General features: G+C 31.9%; 1 protein-coding gene across 1 annotated transcript; it reads right to left on the bottom strand.

Moving 5' to 3' along the window:
• Nucleotides 1-3,051: 3,051 nt before the first annotated feature.
• LOC131635076 (pentatricopeptide repeat-containing protein At5g61370, mitochondrial) lies at nt 3,052-5,835 on the bottom strand. Its single transcript, XM_058905678.1, has one exon. The coding sequence runs from the start codon at nt 5,494-5,496 to the stop codon at nt 4,003-4,005; it is 1,494 nt and encodes a 497-aa protein (XP_058761661.1). The 5' UTR covers nt 5,497-5,835; the 3' UTR covers nt 3,052-4,002.
• Nucleotides 5,836-16,427: the final 10,592 nt, after the last annotated feature.

The following is a 16,427-nucleotide window of genomic DNA, read 5'->3' on the forward strand; positions in this document are numbered from 1 at the left end:
TTTCTTTCATCTTAATAAAAACCCCTGGAAAGGGTTAGCCTCCAAATCATTTCTTTCATCTTAATAAAAACCCCTGGAAAGGGTTAGCCTCCAAAATCACTTCTTCAAAAACAAAGATTCATTTCTCTTAGGAGATAATTTCCCCAAAAGAGTCAAAACCCCTGGAAAGGGTCAGCCTCCAAAAAACATGACAAAAATCAGTCTTTTAACAGACAATTTTACCAGCTGAGTCAAAATCCCTGGAAAGGGTTAGCTTCCAAAAACAATCAGTCTTTTAATAAATAAATCCTTCAATAGAGTCAAAATCCAACAAAAACAGTTAGCCTCAACCTTGGGCTTCATACAAGGCACCAAAACAATAAAACTCCCCTGTTAATAGTTAGCCTCAACCTCGGGCATTGTACAAGGCAGATAATAGAGTCTCCCCTAGTGAGTCCTTCATTGTTCAGTAGCCACAACCTTGGGCTTTGTACAAGGCAGATAAACCATATGTCGTGTGTCAAAGATTCCTAACATCTAGGATCTTTTCCCATAGAGTCATCCATACTCAGTTTATTTAAAAGTCCGCCACAACCTTGGGCTTCATACAAGGCAGAAAATAATATTTCCCCTAGTTAGAGTCAGCCTCAATTCTGGGCTTTGTACAGAACACCAAATAAAACCCATCAAAATAGATTTTCCCTAAGTAGAGTCAGCCTCAATTCTGGGCTTTGTACAGAACATAAAAATCCCTTGTAAATTAATCCCCAGTGGAGTTTTCTCCCAGAATCATAATAATAATCAATCAATAAAAAAGCCTCAAGCTTGGGCCTCATACAAGCCAGCTAAAAATAAAATCTTTTATACAGTAGATAGACATAGCTTATCTCTATAGAGAGATCTTTCCTCTATCTCACCACATTCAAACAAACAAACATTACATTTCATTTTAATCAAGTCTCCCATTTAGGATTTTGAAAGGCATGAGCTGGCAGTAAAACCCAGACATGTGGTAACTTTCCCTAATTTGGATGAGCATCTTTCTTTCATTTAAGAGGCATTTGACTGGTATACTTGCACATACACAAGTAAGGTCCCCCTCTTGAATGAAATGAATTCAGTTATTCTGTCACTCTTTTAATGTTTGTGGTGGAATAGTAGAAATACCTCTCTATAAAGATGACTTCATGTCTCTTTACTGTAAACAGAGATTTAATTCAAGCTTCAACCTTGAGCTTCAAGCAAGGCACCCAAAAATAATTAATCCCTAATTAGTTCCCCGAACTACATTAAGCTCTGACTTCCATTAGGGATATGTAGGCATGAGGTTCACAAGGAATCTCAGCGAGCTAATAAAATACCAAAAATAGTCAGTCTGTCTGTCTTTCTTTTATTCAATTCAATTCCTTCTCCTAATACAAAGGAGAAACTTTCCCAATAATCATTAGCAGCACAAACACATTTTAGACACAGAGAAGGTTCTTGTAGAGTACTACAGATATGTAGGGTGTTTAAACACTTCCCTATGTATAACCGACCTCCCGGACTCCAGAATTTCTAGTCTAGGTGAATCCCCACACTTAGCAAACTCCTAGGGTTTAGTTGAGATCTTTTTTCCCCTTTCCTACTCGTAGGACAAATAAGAAAGTTCGTGTGATATCGTAGGAAGAACTGAAATAAAATTCATCCCACCACGGGCGCATTCTCCTTCCAAATTTCGCGTGAAGGGTCTAGCGTGCCGTCCTCCCAAGTGAAACGGGGAGGTAAAAAAACGACAACCACACATACATGTAATAAATTAATGTGTTAGGACCATTATTTAATTAGCCAAATTAAAGTGATCTATTTAATGTAAGGTTTATGGCTAAGGATGTAATTGTCATGAAAAATATTGTGTAGATACCAAAAGTCTTATTTCTATTTTTGTGATGGGTAAAATTGGAATAAGAAAACTTGAATAATCATGACCCTTCATGGAAGGGCATGAGATTCTAAACTTGAATAAACATGACTCTTCATGAAAGGGCATGTGATTCTTATAAATAAGGGGTTATGGTCCCCAATTGTAGACACTAGAAAAATATCATAGAATATTTATTCTCTTTATCCCATTGAAAGAGAAACTAAGGAAGGTCATTATCCTATCAAGATTATTGTCTTCTCATTAAAATTTCATGGATCATGAAGGTACGTTTCCGCTTCTATTTCATCATGAATTAAGTATGGGTTCATAAAGTCTTGATTAATTAGAAAATTTCCAACAGATCATTCTAAAATTTTGATAAATATTTGTGAATTTTATAAAAAAATGAGTTATTTTTTGAATTTAGCTCAATAAATATTAAATCGACCAAACTCACAAGATTTATCCGCAAAACCGATTTAATCGAGTCCATCAAAAATCATAGTTTCATCGCTCGAAATTGAGAAATAAAACCGTACTTTATGTGGAATTTATGTTTTGGACTCGATATCGACTCGATCAATTGTTGAATTCTAAATAACATTATATAAGGTGTGTCCGATTGCTGAATCCTAAAAAACATTATATAAGGTGTGCCCAAAGGATAACTATGTGACATAAGTATTTTTAAATTTTTATAGTGCCTATGAGAAACTTGATTATATTTAAAATATGGTCCAATTCTAGAAAATATGTGATCTATAATTGTTCTATGTTTTTTTTCAAGTAAAATTTTAATTTATTTTTGAAAACATACATATTTGCTTAAATAATATTTAAAATACTAATTTTAATCTAGTAATTTTTAATTATTATAATTTATGTAGAATTTCTGAGTTTAGTTACCATTTTTACAGTAAGTAAATAAAAAAAAAATGATGAATATGTACAAAAGGAGAAAAACTTGCATGGATACAAACATAAATCATGAGTGTTAGGAACAACCAATAAGAAAAGAGAAAATTTTAAATTTATTTAAAATTTAATTTCTTTTTTAATTGGATTCATGGGGTGGTTGTGATTGAGTAGGAGAGAGAAAAAATATTTTTATTTTTTAAAATTAATAAAAAATTGTGATTGGTTGTTTGTATAACCACCTGTTAGGAAAAAACTTGCATGAACACAAACATAACAACTGGTTTTACAAACAACCAATCACAAATTTTTATTAATTAAAAAGCAAAAATATTTTTTTCTCTCTCCTACTCAATCACAACCACCCCATGAATCTAATTAAAAAAGAAGTTAAATTTTAAATAAATTTAAAAATCTCTCTTTTCTTATTGGTTGTTCCTAACACTTGTGATTTATGTGCGTATCCATGCAAGTTTTTCTCATGTTTGTGCTCATGCAAGTATTTTTCGTACAGAAGATATATTTAGTGTTATTTTAATTTATCTTTAGTTTTCTTTTAAAAAAAAAAAACTAAAAGTCATTTGTTTTCGAGACCTTAAACAGGCATCTAAAGTAAAATCCAAATCCAGCTTTTGGCGTTCTGTCAAATGGACCCTTTGTTGTCAGTGATCTGTTGTGCACTCTCCAACAACAGCGTGTTATTCATTTCTTCTTCTATGGAGTACATAGCATCTTCTAAGAAGAAACACAACACATTACATAACATGCATGTCATCAGGAAGCATCGTGTGTGAAAAATATCCTGCCGCCAAAAGGATCCCACAATACATTAACCTTATACTTGTCTGAGTTGTCTCTTTCCTTAACTTGCATGTGCCAATCAATGACAATGACCCATGTGTCAGATTTCAAAATCTTGCACTTGCTTTCTCAGAATCTCGATTTGGAGTTGATGGTTGGTGGCACCACCAAATCGTGAAAGTGATAGAGAGTTGTCTAAGATCCAAACAAGCAGTGATGACATTAATAAAATACAGTATGGCTATAATTACAGTAGAGTACAATATGAACTTAAGCCAACAAAAGATAGAGCATATGGTTGATAAGCAGTTAAGCACAACCCTGCAGTAATATAATGTTAATTTATTATTATTATAAACAAGCACTGGTAATAAATTGTTCTCAAAGACTACATAAATAACAGATTAAGAGTCTTCAGATTTCTTTTTCATTTTCATTTTCTTCTTCCTCGCTGCAGATTTTCGCATATTCATTCTCTCAAGATAATTTGAAACTTTCTTCTGAGACTTGACTTTTGAGCTATCCACAACATTGATTTTTTCTGGTCTTTTAGGTTTATATACTTCTGTTATTGAAGGATCTAAAACATCTCTAGAGCACTGAAGAGTTATGCCCATACATGCGGCTTCATCCCAAAGTTGTTTTCCTTTTTCAAAATCCCCTCCTCTACAAAGCTTTGGAATGAGCACATCATAAACTGGTCCATAACCTCCCATTGAGCTTACCTTCATTTTCTCAAACAACTCAAGAGCATGATTTACCCTTTCAACGCCACAGAGAATACCAATCAAACTGTAGTAAAACTTATGGTTTGGTACTAAGCCTTTTTCAATCATTTGATCCACTATCTCTTTCCCTTTACCAAATCTACCACTCAGAAACAAAACCCTTGCCACCAGATAATAGGAGACCCAATCCGGACCAACGCCCGATTTGTCCATTGCTTCAAGTATTTGACAAGATTCCTTAACTCTTCTAGTCTTCCCCAAACAAGAAAGCAAGATGTTGTAACTGATAGTAGTCGGCAAAACCTTATAAGACCTCATCTCCATCATCACATTTAAAGCTTCAGGCACAAGTCCAGAAGGATTATGTCTAAGATTCCTCTCACAAAGGCACCTGAGGAATGTGTTGTAGCAAACTAAATCCGGGACAACCCCGTTTGATTTCATCTCTTGAATAACTCTCCTAGATTCCTTCACATTCCTCTGCACAGACCAACCATAAAGAATACTTCTATAAACGCAAGGTAGCACCCCTTTAATCTTGTCTTTGTGATGCCAAACTACACCTTCAGCCCTCTTAGCATGCCCTTTAGAGCAAAGGGCATTAATAATAGCAGTAACCGTGAATTTGTCAATAAGACACTTATACTTGTCTAAGTTCTTGAAAATACCCAATGCTTCATCTTCTTTTCCGAGTTTAACAAAACTCTCAGCTACAGGACCAAAAGTTTGAGCGTCCAAGACTCTACCCTCCTTCTTAAAATCTCCAAGCAAGATGTCCATTGCTGTATAGTCCTTCTTTTCGGCAAAAACTCTAAGAGCATAATTATAATCTTTATCTTCTAAATCATATCTCAAATTCTTATTGGACCATAAGAAGAACCTAAGCAGTCTTCTAGTGTGTGCCTCGTGTTTAATGGAATCAATAACTTGAGCTACAAGAGGGGAAGTTAAAGAACCCTTAAAGTTATTTAGACTTAACTCTAGATCATCTAGTCCACCAACAGTGCTGGTGACAACGTTGCAGAGGTCTTGCAATTCGGGTGGTGTAGATAGTGGCTGCAATATGGAATAGTTGGACACTGAAAGTAATTGGAACTTGAGGGTAGTCGTAGTTTGAAGGTAACAGCGTCTCAAAGCTGAGTTGAGCAAGACATGCATGTTGAATTTCATTTGGGAAATTCATCAAACATGTTATGTGCATCAACTGTAATTCAAAACTTTGATAATATGGTACAGAGGCAGTCCATGGTAGACTACTAACGGCAGTGGCAGCGACAGCTGCATGGAGGGCGCGTCTGTGTTGCAGAGTGGCGGGGAATTGGTGACGAACCCTCCAATTTTTTTTCTTCAAATTTTCAAGTTTTGGATTTGTAGCGCAGTGATAGAAATTCGGTGACTAAAGCTCGTTTTGGTTGCACTGTGTTAAAAGCAATTTTATTCTAAATTCACATATTGGATTTGGGTTCAAATCCAAATGACTATTTGATAGATTTAATATTAAAATGGTTTAAATGCATTTTTGTTCTTCTTATTTTGATATGTTTTTAAAAAGTTTTTTTTATCCCTAAACTTTATATTATTTCAAATTTGATATGTTTTTAAAAAATTACTTTTTTATCCTAAACTTTATATTATTTCTGATATGTTTTTAAAAAGTTTTTTTTATCCCTAAACTTTATATTATTTCAAATTTGATATGTTTTTAAAAAATTACTTTTTTATCCTAAACTTTATATTATTTTGAATTTGGTTGTCACATCAATTTTGTATATGTGGTATTGATGATTGAGATAAAAAATTATTTTTAGTGACGTGATATTGGTGATATATTAATTAATAATTTTAATAATATTTTTATTTTAAGTTAATTAGTCAAAATATTTAATGAAACTTAATAAACCATTTGCATTCGGTAGCATTATAAACACTAATTTTTTTTTCTAAAGAAAACGATGTGGGACAGGTTTGTTTGTTTTTTTTTAAAATCAAACCTGCAGCCACCACTCATTGTTGGAAACGTATGTTTCTGCAATGTGGACATGATTGTGCTTTTATTTGCAAGCTTCACAATGTCAGCAATATAGTTTCAAGTTATACATTTGCCTATAACATTTCACCAATATAGTTTCAAGTTATATAATGAATAGTAATGTATACCATGACTCTCAATTTTATTATTGAGAATTGATATTTGTACACTTAAACTAATACTTACACCGTATTCCAATACGGCTTTGTTTCATTAGATTTATAAAAGCAATGTTTTTTCTTTATTTTAATTCAAAATATTCACCAAATCATTGTTTAGTTGAGAGAGTGTATATATGGTGTAACAATTATGGGTATACAGATAGCATTCCTCTTTATTATTAGGGACTTTTTAAGGAATAAGGTGTCTCTCCCAATTTTATACCAATAGTAATGTATACCATGACTCTCAATTTTTATTAACGAAATAAATTAAACTAATTAATAAAAATATAATAATGAGACCTAAAAAGTAATAAATACTATTTATGAGTAATATAAAACAAACAATTTAGTTAAAAGACAAAAACTCTAATTAAGTCTTAAAAAAATTGAAATCAAGAAAAAATAGCTATTTTTAAGATGATAGGATAAAACTTTATTTTCTTTAAAATTAGAAGAATCAAAATGTTGAACATAAGAAAATGTTTGAGATCCTCTCTAAAAGAAGATAATGTTAAAAATTTTGAGTCACAAGTATAATAAATATAATATTATATATGTTAAGGTCATTATTTAATTTGTTAAAATTATAGTAGTCTAATTACTATTAAATTTGTTAAAAATATAAATGTCATAAAAGATAAATTTATTGTGTATATATCATAAGTCAATGTGTAATTTGATCACAAGGCAAATTAGAATATTGAAAACTAATAAATAACCCTAAGGTTATTTATATGGATTACAGTTCTCATTTTAAGAGCGATCGAAATACACAGTTTATCAGTATTTTTTTTCATCCTTATTAGAAGAGATTTAAGGAACCCTAATGAATTCTACAAATCAAAAGATCACAACCGGTAAACCTTCAATGATTTCAATGACAAATTCAAAAACCTGCTTTTATTTTCAGATTAAATTCTAGTATGAATTTGAGAGATATGGGTTGATGACAAATTTAACTCATAAAGATTTGTCTAGAATTTTGTCCTTAATTTTTATATTAATAGAAATAATAAGATTATGAACAAATTTAACAAGTGATATCAGAGTTATTCATATAAATTTTAATTTTAATTTTAATTTTTTTTAATTTTATATTAAGGTTTCAAAATTAGGATCCCTTAGGGTCCGTTTGGTTGGGAGAGAATATTTATAAATATATAAGTTTGGTTCATTTTTTATCAGGGGAGGAGAGGGGAGCAAAATCCCTCATAACTCACTTTTTGCCCCCTTCAAATTGGAGGGATTTGGAGGGGAGGAAAGATTCATTAATCATAATTTTATTATTTTCCCTATTTTATCCTCAATTATTTTTTAATTCCAAAATTATCCTTATTGAATTATTAAAGATTAGATTTTTCTTTGTGTTATTTCACGTTTCATTTTTTTTTATTGTGCGGTTGCTATTTAAGTTGAAGATCTATAATTCAACTAATGTATGCTATTGTTTACTGTTATAATATAATTTATGAATGAACAAGTTTTTATATAGTGAAATTTACTCAATACTATTGTTATTTAGAATTCTTTTTACTAAGTACAAATAATAATATTTATAAGGATAAAAAGGTAAATTGATTTTAAAATCCCTCCCCCTGTAAACCAAACTAGTCAGAGACCCGTGCTGACGCACAGGTGCATTATTTGTGGTGTAGTATTTTTTAAATGATACGAAATAACGTGAAGTATAAAAGTTTGACCAAATTGTATATATAAAATGGAAATAAACCATTAGAAAAAAGTTTTATTAATAAGATTTTCATAGGCAATTTCATAACGCTTTGCAATTCCAATAGCGTGGATTTTGAAAATGAGTAATTTATTTATGATATTGTGTAAATAACTAAAAAAAAATATAGTAATTTAGAATTTTCAAATAATAATCATGAAATAACAAAATATTTGTTAATGTGATAACACATGAATGAGTTTTAATGTCATAACACTTAGATATTATCAAATACAAATGTAAAATTTAGATATAAATGCAAAATTTGATATGATTTTTTTTTTTTTAAATGAACAGTAATCATATAGATTTAATTATATTAATTAATCATGCACAAAGAAGAAAAATATATAATTATGAGATGGAGAAAAAAATTAATATTTAAAAATAAAGATTTTGTCTCTTAAATTAAAATAATGATTGATTAAAATAAAATAAATATTGTCTTGTTAGTGGCCCGTGAGATAAAAAGGTGAATAGTTATTTTGTCAGTTACCAAAATGTCCATTTTGTAGTGTAAATTATTTTTTAGGGAAGGAGAATAAAAAGAATTTTAATATTTTAAAAAAGAAATAAAATATGTAGGAAATTCATATTTGATGTGACCGAATCCTCCACATTCATGACATTGTACCCCTTTCATTTGAATGACCTGTTCTTCAGACTTCCTCTTTCCAACATCATGTGAATCTTGAATGTCAGATGAGTTGTTCTGGATATTTAATCTTGAATTATTTCCCATCTTCTTTATCACTCGGTTGAATTGTCTCCCAAGCAAAACTATTGCATTGGATATACCTTCATTTGAATCCAGGTCACAATCTTCCAAACCAACTTCAGTGTTGGCAGCAAAAGCTATGCTTTTGTTCTTCTTTTCGTCTCTACCATTGATACTTAATTCAAAGGTATGAAGCGGTCCTACTAGATCATCCAACCTCATATGATTAATGTCTCGAGCTTCTTCAATAGCAGTCACCTTCATGTCAAATCTTTTGGGTAGAGACATAAGCATCTTTCTCACCAGTTTTTCTTTAGGAATCTTCTCTCCGAATGCACTAGATGCATTTGATATCTCCAGGACATTCATGTGAAAGTCATGAATACTTTCATCCTCCTTCATCCTTAGATTCTTAAATTGAGTGGTTAACAGCTAAATTTTTGACATCTTTACTTTAGAGGTGCCTTCATGTGCTTTTCTAAGGATCTCCCATGCATCTTTGGCCACTTCACAAGTGTTCACCAGACTAAAGATGTTCTTGTCAATTCCATTGGATATGGAATTCAGAGCCTTAAAATTGTCAGACGCAAGTTCATCGTCTTCTTTGTCCTAGTCTACCTCGGGCTTTAGCACATCCGAGTGTTGTTTGTCTGCTCCCACCATAACAAGATGTTTCCATCCTTTTAAGAATACCTTTCAAACCTTGATATCTATGGATTTCAAGAACGCCACCATGTAAGGTTTCCTATAATCATAATTGCTTCCATCCAAAATAGGCAGTCTGTTCAGAAATCCAACTTCCTTGTCCATCGTACCAGAAAGTAACCTCCCTAGATCTCACTCAGGTGCAGAGCAAACTGCCTGCTCTGATACCAATTGAAATTCTTATATCATATATGTGATGTCGAATGAGATGTCACGACTCAATATCTGAGCACTTTAACAGTTATGAACAAGTATGATAACAATAGTTATAATAATCGTGTATAAAGTAAAGATCAGAGCGATATGTTTACCCAGTTCGGAACAATCCTTCCTACTCTGGGGGCTACCAAGCCAGGGATGAAATCAATATACGATAGTATCAATTCGAAACTAAACAGTCCTAGTTTACACTTCTCACTTAATCACTACTCTTCCTATGACTTCTACCTAAGACTCACCTAGGTATGAGGCCTTCCTCAAATCCCCTGTGACAAAATAAAAGAACAAAGAAAACTGGAAGACACTCTTCCAAGACAGCCACTCCTAGATGCTTAAAAGCTTACGAGGATGAAATACTCTCCTTGCTTAAAAGCTTCGGAGATCAAACAACATTTAACACCTACAGGTTTGTGACTGTACACATATGGAACACACAGAAAAATAAGGATTCCTAAAAACCTAAAACATATAATATTAGTTCTACCTAAAACTAGGTTACAACTCTTCTATTTATAGATATATCTTTGTCTAGACTAGGTTTCCAATCGCAGCAATGAGGCTGCCAAAAATCTGCTACTTGATCTCCAAAAAAATAGGTCTTCAATTCAATCTTTCCTATATTGTCTCCAATAATAGAAAGCGTGGAAATCGTCTGATTGAAGAAATCTTGGAAAAAATATACGCTAATTGATTTTCCCGAATATTCTGAGCTGAAACTTGAGATTCTTGTGACAAATAAAACCGCCTGATTCACTTGCCAGATCAGCTTCTGCAGTCAGGATGTCATGCCAGAATGTCATGACATCTTGTTTGACATGTTGAAGTATGAATGCTAAGTCCTCTTGCATCTCGTCCAACATGATCTTCCTCAGTATGTTTTAGCAAAATGCATGCCAACCATCAGAGAACCTTCACCCTTAATTATATTTTATACAATAGTTTAACCTCTTAAATTAGTTAATTGAAATGAAAAATCACCAAAGTGACCTCTTTTACGGAGATTACTAATGTGCAATGTTAAATATTTTTATTTATTTTTGTATATGTTTATTCATGTAAGTGTCAACTGACTCGAAGGACAATTGATGTTTGGTCGAATTTCAAGCATACCTGTGATGGTAAACGTGTGATAATTATAAGGTTTGACATGTGAATGATAAATCAATCCAAAGAGGGGTTTATTATTTGACATGTTTTATTATTAATGTTAGATTATTACAACAAGAGTACCACTAGTAGTCAATATTATTGTCCAAAGACTTATATTGATGGTGCACTAGGTATCTTGAGATGGACTATATCATTATTTGAAAAGTTAAATATATGATACCCCGTGCAATGTAGGCGAGATTTGCTTTATCCCTGTAATATATATTTTTTGGATTCTCCCCCTGTAATGTAAAGATTCTTTTATTTTTCTCCCTAAGCGTACCATTTGAACACAAAATCTGGGGGGTAAAACAAAACTCGCTTACATTACAGGGGGTAAGTTGTGCACTTAGGAGGCAAAAGACATAGAATCTAAACATTTAAGGGGCAACCCAATTTTTTTACAAGGGGTAAAGCGAGTCTCGCCTACATTACAGGGGGCATCGTTTATTTAACCCTTATTTGAACAAATTAATGATCCAGTTTAATTTTTTATTGTAGTATATTTATGATATTTATTTTTGTTAAGTTTTCAGCTATAATTGCTTCGATATCTGTAAATATGGATAAGGGTTAGGCCCTTTATGAGACAAATTTTAAGGAATGGAATGAGAAATGGACATTGTTCTTCGTTGCACGGATCTTGACCTTGCATTAAGAATGGAGCAATCACTTTCTCCTACAAAATCTAGTACCTCTGAGCAGAGAAAAAATTATGAGAAGGGGGATTGCTCCAATCGCATAAATCATGCTTTGGTGTGTTATGAGGTTAATTTAACTTCAATGCCTATAAATACTTGGTGGTTAGACTCTGGTACAACTACTTACATTAGTGTTTCAATGAGGGGTTGTCCAAAATACCGGAAGCCAAATGATATTAAAAGATACATCTATGTTGGAGATAGCAAGTCAGTGGAGATGGAAGTTGTAGGCATTTTAAATTATTACTGTGTACTTTAAATTATTTGGATTTGAAAGATACTTTTGTGGTACCTTCATTTAGATGGAATTTAATTTCAGTTTCATATTTGGATAAATCAGGTTATTTGTGTTCATTTGGAAATAATATGTTCAAGTTGTCTTTTAATTTAGATCTTCTTAAAACTGATTCACTTATGGGCCAAGATAATCTATATTTGCTTGAAACAGTAGCTACCTATAGAAAATCCTTAAAGGTGGAATCACGTGGTACTAAGCATAAAATTGATAATAATGATTTAGAAGCATTATGGCACAAGTGCCTAGGTCACATCTTTTAAAATATGATTAATCAACTAGTGTCTGATGGAATTTTAGATTCCATTTACTTAACAAACTTTGATGTTTTTGTTGAATGCGTTAAAAGCAAACACACGGAAACAAAGAAATTTTATGCATATAGAGCTACGAATGTCTTAGAATTGATACATACGAACATTTGTGGACCATTTCCCACACCTTATTGGAATGATTAATAGTACTTTATATCATTCATAGACAATTATTTTAGATATGCATACATATTTCTTATACATAAAATGTCTTAATTGTTGGATGTGTTCAAATGATTTAACAGTTAAGTTGAGAATCAACTCAACAAAAGAATTAAGAAAGTGAAATCTGACCCCAACGGTGAATATTACGGAAGATATGATGATTCAAGTAAACAACGTCCAGGGCCTTTGGCCAAATACCTAAAGGAATATGGAATCATCCCACAATACACCATTCTAGAGTCACCTAACATGAACAGTGTTTCTAAAAGACGAAACCATACTCTTAAGGTTATGGTAAGAAGTATGATTTGTCATTCTACCTTACCAAAGTTACTTTGGGGAGAGACACTAAAGACAAAAACTTACATTCTAAATAGATTACCAACAAAGGAAGCTTCTGAAACACCTAATGAGCTTTGGACTTAACGCAAATATAATCTGATACATTTTCACATATGGGCATGTCCAGCTGAGGCAATACCCTATAGGCCAAATGAACATAAATTAGACTCCCGAACAGTGAACAACTACTTTATTGGTTATTCTGAAAGATCTAGGGGCTACAAATTTAACGATCCCAAATTAAACTTAATTTTTGAGATGAGAACAACAACATTATTTGAGGATATTGAGTTTAGGGAGAAGAATAAGGTTAGAGACTTTGATTTAGAGGAAGAATCAGTAACAATTCCAAAAATGATTCATATAGTTGCTTTTGATCCTAAACCAAGACATTGTTAAATTTCCTCCTACTCAAGATAATTTGGTAATTCATGAAGAAAAAACTCAAAATCCTCAAGAACAAATGTTATAGAACCAATACCTTTGCATAGATCCACTAGATACAGGATAAATGTTATTATGGGTGATGTCATATCCCAAAATATGCCCTCTCATTTTTAAAGACAAAAATCTTCAAATGCGAAAATAATTGAAGAGGACACCCTAAGCTTTCCAACAAATTCAAAATTCTTTCCAAATAATGAGAATTGAGAAAATTATGGCTGGTGAAAGTTGGGAAATTTTGAGTCAGTGCATAAAATCCAAATTGAGCAAATTCATTATTGGGCCACAGTTTTAATCCAATCACACCTTAAACTGTTTTATTTTAATTGTTTTGATTTATTCATTTAAATAATTCAAAATAAGCAAAATAAAATAAATTAAGCTCTTAGAGAGGTCCAAGCCCATTTTCCTTTTAACCTAATGTTTTCTTATAAATAACTAACAACCCTTATTTTTAACCATTCACCTCTTCCAAATTCTCTGTTCCCATACCTCATATTTTACACCCATCCACAAAAAACTATTTACCATCGTTTCAGACAATTACGAATAATCTTTCGTCACTCTAATTCCGGTTGCAGCAGAGTGATAAATTTTCCACCCTATCAGTCGAATTCTGAAACTACTGTTTCGATTTGCTTCGAATTTTTTTCAGAAGTTCAAAAGAAATCGAGGAACAATACTCCCTTAGAATAAAATTCTAAAGGATTTCGACGCTCAAAATCACAAATTCCTCGTTGTTCTATTTTATTTGATTTAATTTCTATTTTTATATTTTCAAAAAAATCTCAAAAAATTTGTAGCTTCGTTATCTTATTTTATTTGATTTATATATAGATTTTTATATATTTTTGATTTTATTTTGATCACTTTTCTATTTTTCCATTTGTTTTCTTAACCGTAACATTGTAGTGGTTTATGAACAGGTTTCCTATGGATTGACCAAATGGAAGAAGCTTTATACCTTGACCTCAAGGGGTACCCCAAGTGTTTTTTTTTGGCCAAAAATCAAAAGGTTTTTGGCCAAATCAAGGTTATTCGTATTTGACCAAAACCTTTTAATTTTTGGCCAAATCAAGATTATTCGTAATTTTGGCCACAATTTAATTTTCTAAACCCCAATTCTTTTTATTTTTATTATACTATTATTATTATTATTATTATTATTATTAACATTATTATTATCTTTTTTTTACAGGTACTTTCTTTAGCCATTAACCCTGTTTTGGCCAAAGACTTTGTTGGCCACTTCCTTATGATGCACCCTCAAGGATTACAACATCAAATCTTAGCCTCTTCCTTTTGGTTCTATTTTCTTTTCTTTTCCCTTTAATTAACCCTCTTTTATTATTAATATCTAATTAAAAACCATAGAAAACCTAAAGATACACATTAGGTAGGTGTTGTCTATTAATTGTAGTCTAGGTTAACCATTAGGTTTATTTTACAGGTTTTTTATTTTACAAGTTTTTTACCCTTTAGCTTTATTTTACCCATTGGTTAATCATTAGGTTTATTTTACAGGTTTTTTACCCTTTAGATTTATTTTACAGGTTTCTTACCCTTTAGGTTTATTTTACCCATTAGGTTTTTTACTCTTTAGGTTTTTTACCCTTCAGGTTTTTTATCCTTTAGGTTTATTTTACCCTTTAGGTTTATTCTACCCTTTAGGTTTATTTTATCCATATGTTTTTTACCCTTTAGGTTTATTTTACCCATTAGGTTTTTCTCCCTTTAGGTTTATTTTATCCTTTAGGTTTTTTACCCTTTAGGTTTTAAAAAGGTAGGGGTTGTCCATTAACCTTCATTTAGATTTTCTTAACCATTAGGTTTGTTAACCCTCATTTTCTTAATTATAATTTTTGTCCGATTTCTCTTCTCATCTCATATTCTATGATTGTCGCGTGCTTGTGTCAAATTCCCAACCTTTGGGGTAAAACTTGTTTATTTATTTATTTATTTTCTATTATTTAAATTCTAGAAATCAATGTAAAGGTTGCAAGGGTTTTTTTGTAATAGTAATTAGGTTTTATTTTCCGCCTTCCCCGTTTTGGTTTTGTAATTCTCCATCCCTGAAGCCTTGTAATAGCGTAGGTTTTATTTTCTGCTTTTAATTTCCTGCAACTATTAACTGCTTAGATGTATGGATAATAGGATTGTATGGCAAGACTAAAAGCAACCTAGCATAACCCTAATTTTCAGGAGTAAATTAATCAATCACTTTTTGGTCACACTCACCTTTAAGGTAATCTCTCTTACGTTGCCTTCGAATAAATAGTCAAGTCCCTCGAGCGTAGGGATACCTTAGTTTGTTGCCTTCAATTCAAAAAATCATCATAAACATCATAGTCCCTTCGAGTTGCCTACGATAAGTGATCTTGTCCCTCGATTAAATGATGATAGTCCCTTTCGATTGCTAAGGTATCCTTACTGGTTGCCTTTATGACTATTCTCATCAATTCATAGGACTTCATACCCTTCTTATGGTATGGATAACCTTATGACAAATGATGACCCTCGATGACCCGAAAACATCCAATGAAAGGACTACCTGCCTAACAATTGGTATGGATAGCCCCTTCAAACGAAAGACTTAAAGAATAAGAAATACAAACTTAGGGTAGGTAGCTCTTAACTGCTTGCTCACAATCAATTCAAAATTCAAAATGCTTTTCACACCTCCTTTTCAAAATGATTTCAAAGGCTACACTTTATTTACAAGTTAAAGTCCTTTTACAAAATCTTTTTCTAAACATGCACTACACTCTTCAAACAAATCAAACAATTCAAAAGTGAGCTAAGCAATTAAGAGCCCATTGATAACCATGGATACAAAGGGTGCAAACAATTAAATCTTTGTATATATTTCATTTTAGTTCATTTTAGGTTTAGAGTGGTTGGTTTTGAGAATTTCTGTGCTCCCATGCCAATTCCACCTATTTTTCTTTAGGATTAGCTTAGATAACAACTTTGGATCTTGCATTCGGTGACTCGGAGGTGGATTGCTCATCAACCGACACTGACAAACCGGAAGATTTATAGTTTTATCTCTACTTCTCTCTATGTATTTCTCTTAGTTGGGTTTTGTATATATATATATATATATATATATATATATATATATATA

Source organism: Vicia villosa, linkage group LG1 (assembly GCF_029867415.1).
Source record: "Vicia villosa cultivar HV-30 ecotype Madison, WI linkage group LG1, Vvil1.0, whole genome shotgun sequence".
Classification (NCBI taxonomy): domain Eukaryota; kingdom Viridiplantae; phylum Streptophyta; class Magnoliopsida; order Fabales; family Fabaceae; genus Vicia; species Vicia villosa.

Bases quoted from the DNA above. Each gene is read 5' to 3' on its own strand.
- LOC131635076 (XM_058905678.1), bottom strand. From the start codon at position 5,496: ATGAAATTCAACATGCATGTCTTGCTCAACTCAGCTTTGAGACGCTGT.